The sequence below is a fragment of the Taudactylus pleione genome, unplaced genomic scaffold, assembly GCF_031769625.1.
Source record: "Taudactylus pleione unplaced genomic scaffold, aTauple2 ptg000198l, whole genome shotgun sequence".
Lineage (NCBI taxonomy): Eukaryota > Metazoa > Chordata > Amphibia > Anura > Myobatrachidae > Taudactylus > Taudactylus pleione.
Genome location: NW_028284600.1, coordinates 7,873,469 through 7,894,753, shown reverse-complemented (window position 1 = coordinate 7,894,753; position 21,285 = coordinate 7,873,469). Strand labels below are relative to the sequence as shown.

Here is a 21,285-nt window from a genome sequence, read left to right as displayed (position 1 = left end):
TTGTAGTCGCATGTGATGATGCAACTGAATTGTATACAACTCTGCATCGCCGTACTTGTGTATGCCCAGGGTATGTTCCACAAATTGGCATGTATTCAACTCTGCATCATTCCATGGATGTTTTATGCTTTGCGTACCCTTCTCTCTTACCTCTAGAGGCTGTTGTGAAATTTCCAGGAGATCAGCAATTTCTGAGAGACTCAAATCACCCCATATGGCAATCATTCCACGTTCAAAGTTACTAGGAGCACATTTCTATTGCATTCTGGTGTTTGGTCCGAACAACAACTTCACCTCTTGACCATGTCTGTATGTTTTTATGCATTGAGTTGCTGCCACATAACTGGCTGATTAGACATTAGCATTAACAAGCCGATGAACAGGAGTACCTAATAACATGGTCACTGTGGGCCTGATTCAGAGCCGGACGCTATTTGCGCTCGCTCGTTCAGAAAAAAGGGGTGGCTATTCAAATGAACCATTCGCTCTTTGCGGTCTGTTCACGCCTCTAGGTCTGAACGAGCGTACAAAGCGTGCGGTCATTTTTTGGAAAACTACGCCCCCTGGCCGCTCGCATCCTACGTCATGTCCGCTATTTATTAGATTAATCGAGTACATCAACCAGCATATGAACTGCTCGCTATTCTTGTGGTTGGTTTTTCCTACCGCAATCTTGCGAGCAGTTCTGACTATAAAATAACCCAGTGACGTGGTCAATGACGCTGCTGTATTATGCACACCCATAAAACGGCCGTTTTGACCTTTAAGCACGCCTGCGTTCGGATCTCCACTCCCCGTTTTCAAGCACCTTCCCCTGTTACCACCCACATACGCCTCCTCATGTCACTCAAAATAGCAGGCATTCGCTATTTAGCGAACAAACGATTTTCGGCCGCACTGACTGGTTCGCGCATGCGTATTACGATCTGTACGCATGCGCAGTTGTGCATACATCGCTCGGAGCGAACGAGCGGCCGCTTACGAGCGACTCTGAAACAGGCCCTTAGTGTATATGCAACAGGTGTATCATTTGTTATAACAAAAAATATATTTTCAAAATATTCCGCTTTTATCTTGGTAATTCTGATGTAGAATACTATCCAGATCCCTCGCAGGGATCTTTCATCTGATGAAATACACCTAGGCTGTGTAATGTAGACATTCCATACATTGCGACCAATCTTTAACAAACACAACATCCAAATTAAATATTAATTTAATCTTCTGTGCAGCATGAAAATAAAAATAATTTTCTGTGCGTTAAGAATCCTCTTTCTCCCACCACAAAGGCTAGCTCATTCTGACAAATGCTATTTGTTCTTGTAATACTTGTTCATTTTTCTCGTCTGTAGTCCATATACAGCGATATAAAGTATATTAAATTCCAATAAAGGAATAACACATCTGCCGATTCCGCAGATGCATAGACATCACATCTGACTGCAGTTCCTTAGTTTGGTCCATAGAGGGCTAGTAAGGTCGTGCTTGTCTGATGCATGCAATTTCCACATCAGCCCCTAGATGTCAGAGTTAACCTTTATATGCAATTGATCATGCAGCAGTGTTAAAAATATATATTTGTTCAGATGATCCATTTGCTACGTCTCCCACAAGTAAGCATTGTTTGAAAGCACTTGAGCCAATTTCTGGTTGTAGGGTCTGTAGAAATCCAACAGAAGCTCTCTGGTGTGAGGAAGCATAGGCCCCAGGCTACAGTCTTCCGGTCTACGACTGTTGGAAGCTTGTTTGTGTGTAACGGAGGCCGCCTGTTCATCACTTAATGGCCCTGCAAGTATTAGGATAACACATAGTAAGGCAAACTGCAGTGTTACAGCTTTACAAGTCAGTTGTGGTGAAGGATCATAGGGGTACACAGTATTTACTAAAGTGCGGGTTTTTAGAGGTGGATATGCTGCCCAAAATAACCAATCAAATTCTAGCTATTATCTTCTAGAAGGTGCTAAATAAATGTTAAGTAGAATCTGATTGGTTGCTATAGGCAACATCTCCACTTCTAAAAACCCGCACTTTAGTAAATATACCCCATAGAGTAGAATGGGAAATATTACAAACATAGAAAAGACACAAGGCAGATTAGATGGCTTTGCAGTTTCTCTTCTGATGTCAAATTTTATTTATGGAAGTCCTAGTATCCCCCACTAAGCAAAGCCTAGATCTCATTTACAGTCAATGTAGATTTAACTTTAATTATTATATTAAAGTGTAAAAATTAAATATTTCACATAAAGGTTGTTTTCTAGATACTTAAGTTCATCTCAGTGCAAAACATACAGGCCCACACAGCTTTCCTATTTCCACAAGAGCGCCTATGTCACTACCTTCCATATGTATAGGCGCTTTCCCAGAATGGTGCTTTTTTAAATTAATCTGTGTCTCTTTTTACGACGTAGTGGGGGCAAGTCCAAACATCACACATTGCAACACATAGGGGTCTATGTACTAAGCAGTGATAAGAGACAGAGTGAAAAGTGATAAGAAAGTGATAAGGTGCCAGACAATCAGCTCCCAACTGTCATTTTTCAAACACAGCCTGTGAGATGGCAGTTGGAGGCTGATTGGCTGGCACCTTATCATTGACTTATCACTTTTCACTCTGTCTCTTATCACTGCTTAGGGGTCATTTACTAACAGTCCACTTAACGTGGAGTTATTGTAGCTCCTGCTTCACCTGCTAGCGCTGCGAAGCAGGAGCCGGCTACCGCAGATATTACCAAGAAGCCAGCTGATGAACAGGGAGAACGGTAAGTTCACCCCTCAGCGGTGTCTGTTCCCCTCCTTACCGCACAGCGCAAAGGTACTGCGCATGCGTGCAATCATGAGGAAGGCGCTAGTAACCCGGCAGCTGTCGTTTGGCAGAGCATCCTGGGAGCAGAGGACACAACGATGGGAGAAGCTGAGGTCTACAGTTACAGTCTATAGAACAGACAGCTGCTCAGAGTATTTAAAAAAAAAATTTTTAAACAACTTTATTCACTCAAAACAGACACAACAGAGGCTTCCTAGGTAGTGAGACAGAAGACGAGTTATCGCCAGTCAAGGGACGCGACGCGACACAGGAGATGTCTGGACGCGGTAAGTAGTAAGCAGCGCAATAAGACACCTCAGATTTAACGCTACAAGCAGCTTTAGACCTGAACATCCATTAGTACATATCGAGAAGCGGGATGTACTTGTACTTTCAGTGCCAGAATGCTCTTTACACCCTTAACTCCAGTTAGTAAATAGACCCCTAAAATGTTTACTTTAAAATAGCCCCTACTACTTTACACCTCTATTGTTATAATCCACTTTTATCACAATATGTCCTATATTAATCTAGAGGCTGAGGGGATATCGCGGCTGTTTTTACTGAGTGGGTAAATATCTATATTACATTGCTTGAGTTGTGCTTTTCTATATACAGTTGCCCCATGGAAACTGTAGTATGATATCCGATTTGGGCCAAAACTAGCATTTTTATCACCTGGGACAAGGCTGTAATTTAGCCCAATCATATACTGCTTTGATGACATATAAATCCTATTCCTCTAGGTTATTGTAGAGTATCATTACACCTCAATAAGATTACCATGAGAGAAGTCTGAGAAAAAACATTAAGGGGATTATGAGAAGAAGTGAAACAATGATAACTGTACTGAGCGTTACTGGAAATCGCTGCCTTGCACAGTCCGAGAGGTTCCCATTCTAGAAAGGTTCAAAAACAGACTCAACACTGAACTGTTTACTTATATCTAATTAATGCCCTTTTAGTTTCTAAACAAAAAAAAACACAACAACCCAAATGCTGTCTGTAGTCTATTTATACTTAAGTTTACTTTCTATCATGTGTATTTAATCTGCAAATGTAAAGCACTTTGGAGATGATTTAATTAGTGGCTCAGGTTAAAGTGCTGTTTCGGAATGGCACCAGCAGCATGGCAAGTCTTTCCTCGTACACCATAGAGCTGTGCAGGAAAATCTCTGATATTGTACTACTATACTAGGCAGAAATGCGCAAACAACGCCTGCAACTGAATTACCCCCTTAGTCCTATTATTGCTAGTATTTTTATTATTATACATTTCTGCAAGCACTTACTAGCACCATCGTATAAACTAAGTCAGACTCTATAACAGATTTATAAATTCATCCCTTAATAATTAGTTTAGACAAATACAAAGGTCCTCAGTAAGGGACCCATTTATCATTCAATATTTGAGGTAAAATCCCCGAAAACGCACGTTTTCGGGGGTTTACCTCAAATACTAAGTATCCCCCGAATGTATGAAGGAGGTACCGCAGGAGGTATCTCCGATATCCGATACCTGCTGCGATCCCCCCATTGCCGCTGGCAGCCGCCTCCCCCATAGGTTTCTATGGGGGATGTGATGCTGCTAAATCTACCAATATCTGGAATTCGAAGCATTCCCGATATTGGCCCCAGCAGCTAACGCCATCTGAAGATAGCATTAGCCGCTGTAGTCTATAGGCACTTACCGCATATCAGCCAGCGGAGGGATCTCCCAGATCCCTCCGCCGGCAATGGGCGCCGCTCATGTGCAGTCCACGGGACTGCGCATGCACAGCAGCCCCGAATGCACTCTAGACACATCGCAGGAACAGGCTCCTTTCGGAGCCCGTCAACCTGCATGTGCCGGTTAATACATCCGGCCGCTATGATCGCATTTTGCAATGCGATCATGGGCGGTACTGCATGCCCTGATCGCATTGCAAAATGCGATCATTAATAACTGTGCCCTTAAGTCCCTTTAACCTAGGCTCAGAAGAATGTTGAGACTTTGTCGCCCAAAACAAGTTCTGTACATACCCAGACCGAGGAACTTGTACACCAGCCTCATGCTCTGTGAGATATTAGCTGCATGATCTTCCAGTCGGAGAATGAGAAAATGATCCGGGTCAAACACTGACAGCCAGTCCCACAGATATACCACATAAAGGCCAACCTGTAACCGCACCTGGGGAAACAGGACACAGAGCGTGATGTGTGTTACATGCATTAATATGTACAATATTGGATTTAGATACTATATACACACAAAAAGGATGTATAAAATGAAACAATACCACGCCCTTAGCGCAATCAATAAAGCAGCCTAGGTGGAGACACGTTGGGGACCTTATACACCTACAACAAATGACTAAATAAAAAACTTTGTGTATCCTCCTGATGAAGAGCATAAGCTCGAAACGCGTTAAGGACTGCAGATCGCTTTTCATTACTTAAGGAACCTTGGGACCTGTGGACCAGTAATCTTGGACTGTGAGACACCGTTTGGCTGAATCCGGATAGCCATCGGTGCACACACAACACCTTTAACATCTTGATTCTGGTACATAAGCCTATTGTTAGGCTTTTTGTGCAATTTTTTATTGTGTTTGCTATACACCATCTATATGCCTTTTTGTTTTTATATGTGGGCCACATATGGGCCTTAGGAGAATATACATTTGTTTTGTATATAACACAATATTATGCCATATTTTGTCTTTTGTTTCTTCCCACATGTTTGTAAATTCAGTGGTGAATTTACTCTATAAGAGAAGTATCATTTTTATTATTTAAGTGGGAATTTAGCACCATTGGGAGGATACACAAAGTTTTTTATATAGACACAAAAAGGATGGTTATGTACTTTACAAATACAAATGACTACATAATAATAAAGAAATCACACTATGGCCCGTATTCAATTAGAAGCGAAAAGCCGAGATCCGCGAAAAAGTATCACCGATTGCGACTTATCTCTGTATTCAATTCCATCCGCTTTTCGAGTACGCGGAAAGTCAATGCAATGTAATAGGTGAAAAAGTTTCGCCTCTGAATACCAGGAGAAAATAAGTGCATTTTTTTATTTTGGGGTGCAAAGGTGGGGACCACTCAGAATTCCTGGAACAGACCCCAAAGGACAACTGCGTAAAAAAATCCCTAAATAAAAAGTAAGGAAAAACCATAAAAAGAAGTTTGAATTTAGGGCAAAAAAGTACAAAGTGGGGGTACAAACATAAAAAGTAGCTAAATAGACTTTTGGGGGGTCTGCAAGTATGGGTGAGGTGTTTTTTTGATTTGCTTAAGGTGCATTTTTTTACAACTTCACTTTAGCAACTTTTAAATATGCTTGCACCCATTTTCAAGTACCCCAAATTTGACAGGACTGATTATTTTCTCCAATAAATACTGCTTTATGCCGTTCTTCACCACTTGTGCAAAGACGCTAATAAGAGGCAATTGTACCAACTAAAGTACCCCAAACAGTTTAATTAAGGCTAGTCGGGCACTACTACATTGATTCCCAATGTTTCTGCATTTTTTGGGGGGGTTCAAGCTGATTTCTCCGATTCTGACATCACTTTCCATCTGTTCTGACTTCGCGTGTCGCCATTTTCACGTCTTTAGGAATTGCATAGGGTGAATAGCAGGTATCGCGCATGATAAGTTTCTGCGGCTACAATACGCGATGCAAGCGAAAAGTCCACCAGGCGAAACTTTCTCATGTATGCAAAACTAATTGAATACCGCCCTTGATGTGGTGAAAACATTACAGCTCCTAGCGCTGTTATTTTATAATAGACCTTTAATAAGTACCTGCTGCCGATAATTAATATGGTCTGGTAAAACCCAAAGATCAGAATGATCTCAAAAAACAATTAGATGATTAACAATAATTACTGCTCTGGTACTAAAACTACATTTGGTAAACGTTATGCTCTCTATTATTAGATGGGAGGCTTGTTTAATAATACCAAGCATAGGTTTATTTAAAATGTACATAAAACAAATGTACCCACATAGCTGTAATAAGCTCATAAAAACAATATCCAATTGATAGAAAATCGGTCAAAGTGTAACAGCTGAAATAAATCATTCCCACATGACAGAGATATAGAACAGCCATTGTTGTGTCTTGAAACAGGTTCTGGTCTTCAGCTGTGGAACTCGGGAGAAGATCATGAATACCGCCAGGCACCCATATTGACTTGCAGCAGTGCTGTGATATATTACCACTCTCGGAATCACTCCCGGTTACTAGCACCTTGCAGGACAAGGACATTTGACATCGGGATCCCCCACAGTGTGGCCACGCTATCTATCAGCAGATTGGTGACTATTAGGGATTCTAATGTGATTAACCGAATGGGTTATTAACTGAATAATAAGTGATAACGGGCAGTCTATAAATACTGTGTGCATTGGGACGCCAGTGACACAGTGATTTCTTTTCAGCTGTTACACTTTGACCGGCGTGATCTGACCCTGCTTGATGGAACTTTAAAAAGCAAAACAACTGCTATAATATATCAAATAAGACAAACGAATTACTATGTTGCAAGTTTACCAACAGTTTATAGCAATTCAAAGTGATATATTGTTCTAGATATTCTGTTGGAATCTTTTTTGCACATATTTTTTCACAGATTTCTCTATCAATTATTATTTTTATGAACTATTGCTGCTATATGTGTGAATTTGTGAAACAAGTTACTATATTGCAGGTTTATCAACAGATTATAGCAATTTGAAGTGATACATTGTTCTGGATATTTTTGCTAGAATCTCTTTTGCAAATCTTTCACAGTTTTTTATCTATTGGATATTGTTTTTATGAGCTTATTACTGCTATGTGCGTGAATGTGTTTTATGTACATTTTAAATAAACCTATACTTGGTATTATTAAACAAGCCTCCCATCTGATAATAGAGAGCATAACGTTTACTATATAATAATAATAAAGGCCCCTTTATACAATAGAACAGGATACAGAACAGGGGAACTGTACATCCTATTAACAAGGATCTACCAACCTCACTGACTGGTTTCAACTTAATATTTGTTCAGAAAAAAAATGTGCTGGTGATGTGTTCCATGTAAAACAAGAAGGGCAGTCAACACCCAGATCCAGGGGTAGATTTACTAAGGAGCAGTTTATCAAAGCCTACGATCATTGGCGGCTTTGAATAATTGATCCTTAGTAAATCTACCCCCAAGTGACAATTATAAGATTATAAATATCTGTTCTAGACTTCAAAAGCTGTCGCAATGGATAAACCAGGATATTCCCTTTGTGCGTGTCAAAGAACGGGAATAGGATCTTAAATCCCAAAACATGGTGTTCACTGTTCAAAAGCTACAGCTCTTCAAAGGTTTAGATTTTGTATATAGCTTGTTATAGTACACTTCATCTACCCCCCAGCACAGATCTACATATCCAAAATAGTCTACTACTTGGGTGGTCTTATGGACATTTTGGGGGCATTGATTTATGGCTAAGGCCCCCTTCCCATGTCAAACCGTCAATAGAGATAAAGTAGAGATGTTACCCATAGTAACCAATCAGCATCTGATTGTCATTTTATAGACTGTGCTAGATAAGTGATATTTAGAAGATGACTGGTTGCTATGGGCAATTTCTCTACTTTATCATTCTGTAAAGTTTGATACATCTCTCCCATGTTTGCAGTTAATGAACAATGCCCGGGGTGTACTGTGCTATACTATGTGTACTACTCTCTCCTGGTGCCTCTATCTTCAACCACCAAAATACTCCCTCTGAGATGCTTTTTGTGTGTTTGGGGCATATCTAAAAGGTTCTGGGTTGTAAAAATAACATGTGGTAAGTTTTGCCCAATAGAAATGCCGGTTTGAGATTGATTTTATGTCGATTTCACATAATTTCAGGGTGGATTTAAGGGTGAATTAGGTCAAAGGGCCTTATTCAGCCTGGATCAATGCTTGTTCTCTGCGTATGGATCGCAGCGCGCGTGTGCGAACCGGCCACTGCGATCGCCAAACTTTTACAGTGTGCACACAGTACAACAGCATAATGATTGAAATGAAGTGTCCGTTTTTGGGGTGGAGAGGGGGGTGGCTGGCAGAACGCAGACGTGCCTGTGCGTTTGACCGCCGTTACAGGGGCATGCATAATTAAGCCCCTGTGATTGTAGAGGTCTAGATGGCAACAGGAAGTTTAACAGTTTGTGAGGTAGGGTCAGTTTATCCACAACTGTGCGAATGGTTCCGATGTTACCGATGTTTTCGCTGACTTGCGGGTGCATGGCATGGGAAGTGGGCGGCTTTATACATTGATGGGCGTCTTGGTTTAGTGCTGCGGTTGCCGTGCGATTGCATTAATTTGCATATTTTCACAGCTAGCGGGTGTGTGCGAACGCAGCCGTGCATTCCAACCTGAATAAGGCCCAAAATCGACCAGCTTTAGTACACCGAATTCAACGTCGATTTACACATAACACAAACAATCGACAGATAGTAAATGAGCGATTTGGACACAAACACGATGTCGATGTTGGTGGGTTTAGGATAAATTTAAAATCAACACAGAAATCGACCTTTAGTAAATCTATCCCATAAACTGTGCAGAGAGATTTAAATGAAAACATAAATTGCAGCATTTGTGGGCTACATGTAGCAGCAGCCAGTATTTACCCTGCATGTAAAAAAATAATAAATGTATTTGCATTTCTTGCATTGCAGCATGGTTTGTACATGTGCAAAGTCTTTTTTTTTTTTGCTTTACTCCCAGCTCTGTTTCGTTCCCTATGTAGCTCTTTAGGTGTTACAAAACTACAAGTCCCAGCATGTCCTGCCAGCTACCAGATTATGCCGAGTCTTATAGATTCACCTTAAGAGCCACTTGTAGCCCAGGGCTGGCTTATGGTTAATCAGCGTGCTTGTCACACACCCTGTCATACTATGAAATAATGGGAATTGCTGCATTGGGCACTGGATCTCCAGTTCTGGCTGCAGAACATCGCAGACTACTGAATTTCTGCAAGGTCTGATTATCTGGGGAAATATTAATGAGTGAAGAGAGTAATTAACAGCGTGCTAATGATGTACCTCTCATTAAATCCCTACAGCCAAACCATATGTCGCCGTCCCCAGGTACTGATTAGAACAGGTGTAATGCTTGCCTGGCTCTGTACTCGCTGAATCCCCAGTGGCTGCACGTACCGGCAGTATATTAGCAAAGGTAGTGTTGTAAGCGCAGGACCGGAGGGAGGAACCACGCAGGCAGCTCTCAAACATCTGCAGCGACTCGTTCACTTTGTCATTAAAGTCATCGGCCGACTTGTTTGCAATAGCAAAGTACAAGTAGTCTGAATACAACCTGTAAGAAGAAAGCACAACAATCATTGTAAGCAGTAAATGATAAACCATGCAAAAATTACATTCCACTCCCTGACTGGTATATGTCCAGACCGGCCATACAGGGCCAAATGTAATAGGGTGCGAGTTTTAGTTTAAAACCCAACTCGCACCTTCTCGCATTTTTTTGAAGGTGCGAGTTGGTGCCGGGACTCACAAATGTAATGGCCTGCGAACTTATGAGCTCGAGGCTACTACACTAAGCGAATGTGTGCGAGTATTTCCGATGGAAACTCACACCTTTTAATGCGACAGTGTGATCCGTGAAGGCTTCTGTTGGTTAAAAGCCTGTCCTGGTTCTAAAAATACAGGGGACAAAATGCGTAGGGATCCCCTGTATTTTAAGTACCAGCACAGGGCTTTTCGGTCATGGTTGTGGAAATACAGGGGAAAAAACGAGTAGGGGTCCCCTGTATTTTCCATAACCATCACCAGACTCTTTCTAGCGTGGGAGTAATGCCATAGCCAGCGGAACCCTTTCACCCGGCACCACTGGACGGTGGGTGCCGGGTTGATAGTGTAAATGTGGTGTTAAAAATAGAAGTGAAAATACTGTCTTTTGCAATAGAACTACAGGTCCCAGCAAGCCTCCCCCGCATGCTGGTATTTAGAGAACCACAAGTACCAGCATGCGGGGTATTACGGGCCCGCAGGTAACATGTAGTTTTACTGCAAAATAAATATTTGAAAAAATGACAAGACACCCACACAACGTGACAGTACAGATTTATTTAAACATACATGCACACTCTCTCTTCGTTCCATGTAGGTATCCAGGGGGTTAAAAATAACAAACTGCAAAGTCCCGATCCAGTACTGACAAGAGGAAGGGTATGTTTACACATACCATTCCTCCGCACGAATGATTGGGACCCACGTGTACCCAGTCATTGCAGGAGCCGACAGCCAGCCTGCGGGCACGGTCAGCCTGTCTCCCCCATAGACTTCATTGGTGTGAAATCTCCATTGAAGTTTATGTTAGGAACTGCTACATTGTAGCCAATGATGTAACCACAAGGTTAATTGAGGTGAACCTTGTGCTGGTTCTTAAAATACAGGGGACCCTTACGCATTTTGGGTCTGACTCGGCAAGGATCACAGTTGCTAATATGCACGTAAGTGGCCTATTGTTGCATTTTGTGCATGCATCGCAGTGCGCGTGCTGCGAACTAGCTATTGTGATCGGGACTGTGGGCCTGATTCAGAGCCGGACGCTCTGACCAGAGCGCTTGCTCTGAATCAGGGCCGTCCTAGCTGAAAATGGTGCGGCCTTTTGGACGCTCGCATAGCTGTGGGTTACCACCCACAGCTTATGCGAGCGTCCATGATGATGGTCGCGATGGTCAAGACCATCGCGACCATCGGGCTTGCGACGACACCCTTGTGGTAGGGTCTCGTTGCCGCAAGCCCTGGAGTGATTTTGGCTCTATCAGAGTCAAAATCACTCCCATTGACATCACTAGTGATGTCAGTGGGGCCGTACCCAGACGGTAGGCGTTCCCATGGGAACGCCTCCGTCTGGGTAGCCACGCCCCCGGCACGCCCACCAAAGGGGGCGTGCTGTCACTCACCATCGACAGCACGCCCCCTTTGGTGCGAGACCTGGAGCGACGGCTTCCCCGTCGCTCGCCGGGTCTCGCGCATGCGCACGACGGAGCTTCCTCCGTTGTGCGCATGCGCACTTGGGCACCATCGACCCGCTTGTGAGCGTACAGCGCTCGCGAGCGGGTCTGAATGAGACCCTGTGATCGATACCCTACGCAGTGTGATTTCTCATAGCGTGCGTGGAAGTTAGCAATTTCTGAGTAAGGTCTGGGCTTGTGCAAAAGTGCGTATGGGTCCGATGTTACCGATTATTTTGCTGATGTGAGCAAGGGGAAGTGGGCGTCCTTATGATAGGCTGCGATAGCAATGCGAATGCAATCATTTGCATATCACTGCTGATATCAGCAACTGCGTTGCGTACATATTAAATTAAATAATGATGGTATAGATGCCCTGAAAAACGCCTTTTGTTCTGGTGTGCAAATGAAAATGATAAAAGTAACAGGTTATCTAAAGGTTCAAACTAATCTTTACTATTTGAAACTGAAAGTAAACATGCAAAGAAAATTGGTATACATTAACAAAACGTAGCTCTGATCATTGTCAATGATGCAACTAAAAAATGTCCATAATAATAAGTATCAAAGAAAGCTAAAACAGTAACGATGGTGGCGAACACCTGAATAAGGTGTGGGGGGGAGGGGGGGGGTTAGATCCTCCACAATGTTAAAAAGAAAAAGTAAGGGAAGGGAAAAAAAACGTGAAACTGAAATAACTTGTTGCAGAGTTTAGGTTTTAGACCCGATAGGTTGGTGTGAAGTTGAGGGGGTATGGAGACCACAACAGAAAGTCTGGGAGGGGGATTTGTCCAGGATAGCTCTGTGTAGTGATGATGCGGCATCCCACAACTTGATGATTTGTAGTTAAGTAATGTTGTTGCCCGGGGTATGATTCTCGGGATAAGGAGTACGGTATTGGAGTTACTGGGGGGAGGTTCTCTTTGACACAGTGTCCTAGGTGTGGTGGTGCGCAGCTGAACGCCTGGACTGAACCGACAGAAACCGGCACTCCGCACCGGAAGAACCGCTGATGTCTATGGTTGGGGATAAAACGGTTGTGGCTCTGGGAACCAGGTGCCGTTACCCCCCTCCAAATTGAGACTTACCTCTTCAGGTCTCTACAGTGCTCCCTCTCACCCCTTATCGGCTCATAGTCTTCTTGCGTATCTCCTCCTGTCGCTTCCAGGTCAGTCACATGTTCGCGGCCCATCTGGTGTGGTGTACCGGTTTCTGTCGGTTCAGTCCAGGCATTGCGGCGCGTGCGTAAGCGTTGAGACTTGTATGCATGCACAATGGCAAATAATCGCTCGATCTGCGTAAATATTGCCAGTGCATCTGTCTCTGAATCAGGCCCACAGTTGCTTCTCATAAAAGGATTTTTCCACCCAAATAGTAAAAGTAGCAAAGCTGTTGGGCTCTCATGCCAAGAAGCCCCATAGCTGGGGAATCCGCTAAAGAAGAAATGCACCTTCTATGTGTTGACAAACCAGGAGGTGTGATATTTACACAGCACTGTGTAAGTTTCTAACACAGGCCCAGTCAAGACAGGACCATAAATATGTTTAATCAACTTTCTCCCCAGCTCAGCCAGTATATCTAACCCAGCTCCCCCCCCCACGTCTTGCTCAGCCAGAACATCTAACCCAGCCCCCCCTGCTCATCCAGTATATCTAACCCAGATCATCTCCCCTGCTCATCCAGTATATCTAACCCAGCACCTTCCCCTGCTCATCCAGTATATCTAACCCAGCACCTTCCCCTGCTCAGTCAGTATATCTAACCCAGCACCTTCCCCTGCTCATCCAGTATATCTAACCCAGCACCTAGCCCTGCTCATCCAGTATATCTAACCCAGCACCTTCCCCTGCTCATCCAGTATATCTAACCCAGCACCTTCCCCTACTCATCCAGTATATCTAACCCAGCACCTTCCCCTGCTCATCCAGTATATCTAACCCAGCACCTAGCCCTGCTCATCCAGTATATCTAACCCAGCACCTTCCCCTGCTCATCCAGTATATCTAACCCAGCACCTTCCCCTACTCATCCAGTATATCTAACCCATCGCCTTCCTCCTGCTCAGCCAGTATATCTAACCCAGCACCTTCCCCTGCTCAGCCAGTATATCTAACCCAGCACCTTCCCCTGCTCATCCATTATATCTAACCCAGCACCTTCCCCTGCTCATCCAGTATATCTAACCCAGCACCTTCCCCCTGCTCATCCAGTACATCTAACCCATCGCCTTCCCCTGCTCATCCAGTATATCTAACCCAGCACCTTCCCCCTGCTCATCCAGTATATCTAACCCAGCACCTTCCCCTGCTCAGGCAGTATATCTAACCCAGCACCTTCTCCTGCTCATCCATTATATCTAACCCAGCACCTTCCCCTTCTCAGCCAGTATATCTGACCTAGCACCTTCCCCTGCTCAGCCAGTATATCTAACCCAGCACTTTCGCCATCTCATCCAGTATATCTAACCCAGAACCTTCCCCTGCTCATCCAGTATATCTAACCTAGCTCCTCCCCCCTGCTCATCCAGTACATCTAACCAATCGTCTTCCCCCTGCTCATCCAGTATATCTAACCCAGCTCCTCCCCCCTGCTCATCCAGTATATCTAACCCATCGCCTTCCTCCTGCTCATCCAGTATATCTAACCCAGCACCTTCGCCATCTCATCCAGTATATCTAACCCAGCTCCTCCCCTCTGCTCAGCCAGTATATTTAATCCTGCTCCTCCCCCCTGCTTAGACAGTATATCTAACCCAGCTCCTCCCCCATGCTCAGCCAGAATATCTAACCAAGTCCCTCCTGCTCAGCCAGAATGTCTAACCCAGTTCCCCCTGCTCAGCCAGGATATATAACCCAGCACCTTCCCACTGCTCAGCCAGTATATATAACCCAGCACCTCCCCCCTGCTCAGCCAGTATATATAACCCAGCACCTCCCCCCTGCTCAGCCAGTATATATAACCCAGCACCTCCCCCCTGCTCAGCCAGTATATATAACCCAGGACCTCCCCACTGCTCAGCCAGTATATCTAACCCAGCACCTCCCGCTGCTCAGCCAATATATCTGACCCAGCACCTTCCCCTGCTCAGCCAGGATGTATAACCCAGCTCCTCCCCCCTGCTCATCCAGTATATCTAACCCAGCAACTCCCACCTGCTCAGCCAGGATGTATAACCCAGCACCTTCCCCTGATCAGCCAGTATATCTAACCCAGCTCCTCACACATGCTCAGCCAGTATATCTAACCCAGCCCCTCCCCGCTGCTCAGCAAGTATATCTAACCTAGTTCCTCCCCTCTGCTCATATAGTATATTCAACCCAGCTCCTTCCCCCTGCTCAACCAGTATGTATAAGCCAGCTCCTCCCAGAAGGGAGGCTGGCTGGAGAGACAGAAAGGGTCCTGGCTGGAGAGACAGAAGGGGTGCTGGCTGGAGAGACAGAAGGGGCGCTGGCTAAAGGGTGCTAGTTGGAGAGACAGAAAGGGCTCCCTGGAGAGACAGAAAGGGTGCTAGCTGGAGAGACAGAAAGGGCGCTGGCCGGAGAGACAGAAAGGGCGCTGGCCGGAGAGACAGAAAGGGCGCTGGCCGGAGAGACAGAAAGGGCGCTGGCCGGAGAGACAGAAAGGGCGCTGGCCGGAGAGACAGAAAGGGCGCCGGCCGGAGAGACAGAAGAATGCTGGCTGGAGAGGCATAGGGGGGTGCTGGCTGGAGAGACATAGGGGGGTGCTGGCTGGAGAGACAGAAGGGGGTGCTGGCAGGAGAGACAGAAGGGGTGCTGGCAGGAGAGACAGAAGGGGGTGCTGGCTGGAGAGACAGAAAGGGTGCTGGCTGGAGAGACAGAAGGGGGTGCTGGCTGAAGAGACAGAAGGGGGTGCTGGCAGGGGAGACAGAAGGGGTGCTGGAGAGACAAGAAGGGGATTTGATGGAATTGGAGAGACATTTTGAGGCTGGAGTTGCAGAAACATGGGGAAAGAGAGTGATGCCTGTCAGTCAGTATATCTAACCCAGCACCTTCCCCCTGTTGAGCCAGTACATCTAACCCAGCACCTTCCCCTGCTCAGCCAGTACATCTAAACCAGCACCTTCCCCTGCTCAGCCAGTACATCTAAACCAGCACCTTCCCCTACTCAGCCAGTATATCTAACCCAGCACCTTCCCCTGCTCAGCCAGTACATCTAAACCAGCACCTTCCCCTACTCATCCAGTATATCTAACCCAGCACCTTCCCCTGCTTAGCCAGTATATCTAACCCAGCACCTTCCCCTGCTCAGCCAGTACATCTAAACCAGCGCCTCCCCACTGGCTCAGCCAGTATATCTAACCCAGCACCTTCCCCTGCTCAGCCAGCATATCTACTGTATGTTCTGATTTTGGACACAGAACCATCTTTTACCTATGGACCTCTACAAAGTGTACTTAAATATACAAAGAATGATCCAGGACCTACAGGGAGAACCCAGATCAGTCATCCTGGGATTTAGCAAGAGGTATCATCTACACCTTGTAGCACAAAAAAACTTCATACAGTAGTCAACTATACTCCAAGTGTAAGTAGTAAACAGATATTGTGACCCTTCTGGGTCAGGATGTAGTAATAAATACAGTAAGAGACAAAAACAACCTTCATTAAAAAACCTTTCTGAACATGAGCAAACAAAAATGAATATACAGTATATTATTGAAGGGATTATTACCCCCCAATTCTCTAGCAACCATTGATTTGTGAATATTGGACATGAAGTTGACACTTTGATGATGTCACTGGTTCCTAGAGCTTTCATAACCTCATATTCATAAACATTTATCCAGGCCACATAAGACACAGCTGAGACCGGTACTCTTTAAGGGCTCTGTGAGTCAGCAATAAACTCTCGTTTTCATGCCGGCTTGTACATCCCGGAAACCCACCACAGCATTAGTAAAAGAGCATTAACCATTTTCTGACCTCTCCACCGGATCCCGCAGGATGACGATGAACTTGGCCCGCGGCTGGATGGAATGGATGAAGTCCTGGATTAGCACTGGGGGCTCTGTGTTGGTGACATTATCATAGAAATAAGACCAAGCACTGTTGTCCCACATGGTGGATGCACTGGCTTCTCCTGAATCAATAGAGGTGGAAAGACTTTCATTGTCTGGCACTATCCAATATGACATCATTAACAGGTATCTCATTCAGTTCCTGTATCTGTTCATCCTCAATTTCCTACCTGTGAGGATGGGATCCATCCGTCCTGCTTCTGTGTCTCCTCTGTGATGATTTTGGATAGTCTGTGCTGCCAAATCGAAGAGGTCCAGATAATCCTCCAGTGGGAAAGGCTGGTGGAAAGGTTCCTTCAGCCTCACAATTCCTAAAGAGGAAACAATGTAACAATTTATAAAGTATCTTCTGATCATACTGTAACCAGGATACTCCATACAGTCTCTGTGACCTTGTACACTCCACCAATACATTTGCTTGTCACGTTCACACAGACAGTTCAATCAAACGCTTAAAGTAAACTTTTTTAAATTATATAATATCATATTTTATATTTTAAGAAGCGTTAATAATAGTGGATGTTCTATGGGGTCTTGTCAAGGCACTAAGCAAAGTTCATAGTCCACTATGCTTGGTAAACTATTATGGAGTTCTCGGGGAACACGCAATAAGTACATACTACATTATGCAGAGGGGAACTCCTGAGAACACACACACCTAAGTTTAAAAAGGTAGTGAAAAAGGGATCTGGGAAGAGATTAATGCACATGATAAATTAAACAAAATGACAAATGATTAAATATTAATGAACCAACAATGAGAATAGATCACAGGAGTGAACTCCTGACAAAATGTTAAAGTGTTGGTGATGCTCCCGGGAATAAATCTATTACAGATTAATATATAAAGATTATAACTCTATGATATACAGTATATTATCATAGCGTTATAATCTTGTGACCGGAATCAATAGGAACTACCCTATTATTCCAAGGTCAATACTTCCTTATTTCATATTTTCGCCTATATTCTTGTTTTCTTTCATTTATTGCCTACGGGGCACCAACCGTGATACACATATATTTTTGAACATCAAGCAATATTTTTATAGTAGGTACTTAATAAAAGTTATGTTTTACATATTTATAACCATACCATAGATTCATTTAAAGAGTGCCCCACAAAGGGAATTTTGTTTTTTGTTTTGCCTGTGCAATACTATGGGGTCTATTTACTAAGCAGTGTTAGGAGACAGAGTGAAAAGTGATAAGGTGCCAGCCAATCAGCTCCCAGCTGCCATCTCACAGGCTGTGTTTGAAAAATGACAGGAGCTGATTGGCTGGCACCTTATCACTTTTCACTCTGTCTCCTTACACTGTTTAGTAAATAGACCCCTATATATTAAACACACACACCTAACATTCCATGGGGGAGATGAATCAAATCTTAAAGAGATAAAGCGGAGACGTTGCCCATAGCAACCAATCAACATGAAACTTTCATTTATTTAGCACAGCCTATAAAATGACAGTAGCTGATTGGTTGCTACAGGTAACATCTCCACTTGTCTTCTTTAGAAGGTTTGTTAATAGGATTTATGATGGGCAGTTTACACGCATAACGTACGCGACAATGTCACGCTGCGCGCACACTCCCCCCCTCTGTGTGCTGTGCCCAAGAAGAGAGGCAGTCTCAGATGCGCAGCGCAACGCTAGGAGGAGAAAGCGCTGAACAGTGAGTGAGAGAGAGACACAGCTGGCAGGTGCCTGTCCCTGGCGTAGAAGGGGGGATGGAACAAATTTACAGACACTTCAACATGACCCCTTCCATTAGGTACCAAATGTTCTGCTCCTGGAATTCCCTACTAATATATGACACATCCCTCCCAGAACCCCCTGCCGCGCGTGTGTCATTCTGCGCCTACGCAGAGTGACACCTGAGGGGCTTCTGGGTCATAGATCCGGAAGTCCCTCATTCGCAAAGGACCGTTCTTACCGAGAGAGCTGTCCTTTGCACTTTCCTTCATCATACCTCCCAACATGACCCTCTCCAGGACGGACACAATGCTCTGGTCCTGGGCTTCCCTGGTAAGAGGCGGGGCTGCAGCGCAGTTCAAAATTCAAATAGGGGAGCCAGACCAACTGTCATTTCACACACTGCCCAACATCACTGGCTGGGACTCGCTGGCAGTTGGTGTGACTCCCCTATTTGAATTTTGGACTGTACTGTAGCCCCACCTCTGGAGCCTCCACCAATCATAAATTACCAGGGAAGTCCAGGACCAGAGCACTGTGTCCCTCCTGGAGAGGGTCATGTTGGGAGGTATGCTTCATGCATACCGGCATACTCAACACCGGCATGCATGCAAAGAGCTGCGGGAAGCATTACATCTCAAATGTATTATCTACAGTAACTATCAGTAAATTTACTAACACTTGATCAATATAGCTACAGTGATACGATCTTACCAAAGCGTTTCCTTGTCCACCAGTGCGGCTCCTTGATGACAGAGAACTGGATGTTGGGATGGAGACGTAAGCGGTCATAGAGGTCTGTAGTGCCGCATTTGGGCTGTCCGATGATGTAAAAGTGGGGCAAGCAGCGCAGGCGGTACTGATGACCCTTTCTAAGTTGCAGTCGGGCCCAGAACCTTTGGCGCATCTCCTCAAATATGGTCTGTAAGCGCTTGGCATATAAGGCATATGCGTTCGTCCCATAGGGATCACTGCTATGATTCCAGTAGTATCTCTGGTACCAGCACGGGCTGCGGCTCAGATGGAGGAACTGTTGTGGAATTACAGAGAACAGCTGGGAAAGAAACAAAAAATAAATAATGTAAGTGCAACTGTTTCCTATACATTGATGAAGCAGCCATGTTGTGAGACGGTCATATATTCATGCGAGTGCGACCTATCACCTTACAGGAAAGAGTGACGTCACCGAGTTATGAGCAACTCAAGAATATTAATTAACATTGTGTGAAACCCTCAGAAAATCAGAATTTGTAAGTTTCAGGTTCTGGGCCTGATTCAGAGCCGCTCGTAAGCAGCCGCTCGTTCGCTCTGAGCGATGTTCGCACAACTGCGCATGCGTATGGGTTGTAATATGCATGCGCAAACCAGTCATTGCGGTCGGAAATTGTGTGCTCGCAAAATAGCGAATGCCTGCTAATTTGAGTGACAGAATGAGGCGTTTGTGGGTGGTAACAGGGGAAGGTGCTTGAAAACGGGGAGTGGAGATCCGAACGCAGGCGTGCCAAACAGTCAAAACGGGAGTTTTATGGGTGTGCATAATTAACAAAGCAGCGTCATCGACCACGTCACTTGCTTGTCTTTTAGCCTGAACTGCTCGCATGATTGCGGTAGGAAAATGCTACCACAAGCACTGCGAGCAGTTCACACGCCTTTCGATGTACTCGATTAATCTAATAAATAGCGGAGATGACGTAGGATGCGAGCGGCCAGGGGGGCGTTTTTTAAAAAATAGCGAGCGCATGTTTCGTTCGCTCGTTCAGACATAGAGGCATCAACAGACCGCAAAGAGCGAGTGCTCTATTTAAATATCCGGCCCCTTTTTCTGAACGAGCGAGCGCAAATAGCGTCTGGCTCTGAATCAGGCCCAGAGTTCAGAGATCTACAAAAAACTACAAGTCATTGTTTCATTTTTTTATTCAGCGATGACAGATGTACTGTACATTCGCCCAGGAAAGTCTCATGTTGGTCTGTGGGGGCTCCAGGGCAACTAATTTGTGGAGGTTCCAAATTACATTATGCTACACACTGAATTATCTACCAGTTCATATGATGACACACTGTAATGCTCCCACCAGGGCCGGTGCTAGGCTTCTCAGCAGCCAGCGCCCTCCTGTGCTGCACTGTCACCCCTTCCCTCCCTCGCTCCCTCCTCCTGAGGGTATACCAATAACGCCAACAGGTGGGTGGAGGGTGTTTTTTTTCAAGAGTCGACCATTTTGTGGTTCTGGCGCCCTTGGGCGGGCGCACTGACAGAACATGTCTCAAGACGCCCCTGGCTCCCACTTTACAATATGCCGCACTGTAGTGACCCCACTTCACATTGTACCATACTGTGTCCCAAGTTAAAATTCCACAGTGCCACCACTTCACATTATGCCACACAGCACCAAAGTTCACATTTTACTACAGTACCCCAGTTATTTTTCCACACAGTGCCACTAGTTCACATTATGCTGCCACCATAGTGCCCTCCGTACACATTATGTATCATCACTGCCTTCCCTGTGGCGGGCTGAGCCGGCTCCTTCTGACATTGCACTACTTCAAAGGTGGCTCCCTTAAGTGTTGCAGACTTGACGACAGGGACCTAGGAGTCTATCTGCATGCTGCAGACAAAAGTCCCAAGCATAGGGCCCACTGGGGATCCGCCAACGGGGATCAGTTGCCACAGCAACATTTTGGATCATCAAGATATATAATGATTAATCTATGATTAAAGCCTAGTAGGACACCCCAGAGTTTGCAA

At 44.9% G+C, this 21,285-nt stretch overlaps 1 protein-coding gene across 4 annotated transcripts in view; it reads right to left on the bottom strand.

The window, feature by feature from the left end:
• Positions 1-1,200: 1,200 nt before the first annotated feature.
• Positions 1,201-21,285, bottom strand: part of CHST15 (carbohydrate sulfotransferase 15) — a 160,205-nt gene continuing 140,120 nt past the window's right edge. For 3 of the 4 annotated variants that reach the window (XM_088476961.1, XM_088476959.1, XM_088476960.1), the window contains exons 3-8: positions 19,254-19,593; positions 17,015-17,155; positions 16,750-16,906; positions 9,990-10,146; positions 4,829-4,976; positions 1,201-1,786 (exon numbers count right to left, since the gene is read on the bottom strand). In XM_088476961.1, coding sequence (XP_088333087.1) covers positions 1,599-1,786; positions 4,829-4,976; positions 9,990-10,146; positions 16,750-16,906; positions 17,015-17,155; positions 19,254-19,593 — 1,131 coding nt within the window. In that variant the 3' untranslated portion in view covers positions 1,201-1,598. Of the gene's footprint in view, positions 1,787-4,828; positions 4,977-9,949; positions 10,147-16,749; positions 16,907-17,014; positions 17,156-19,253; positions 19,594-21,285 lie in introns of those variants that run through there. The other variant, XM_088476962.1, reaches the window with a different exon arrangement.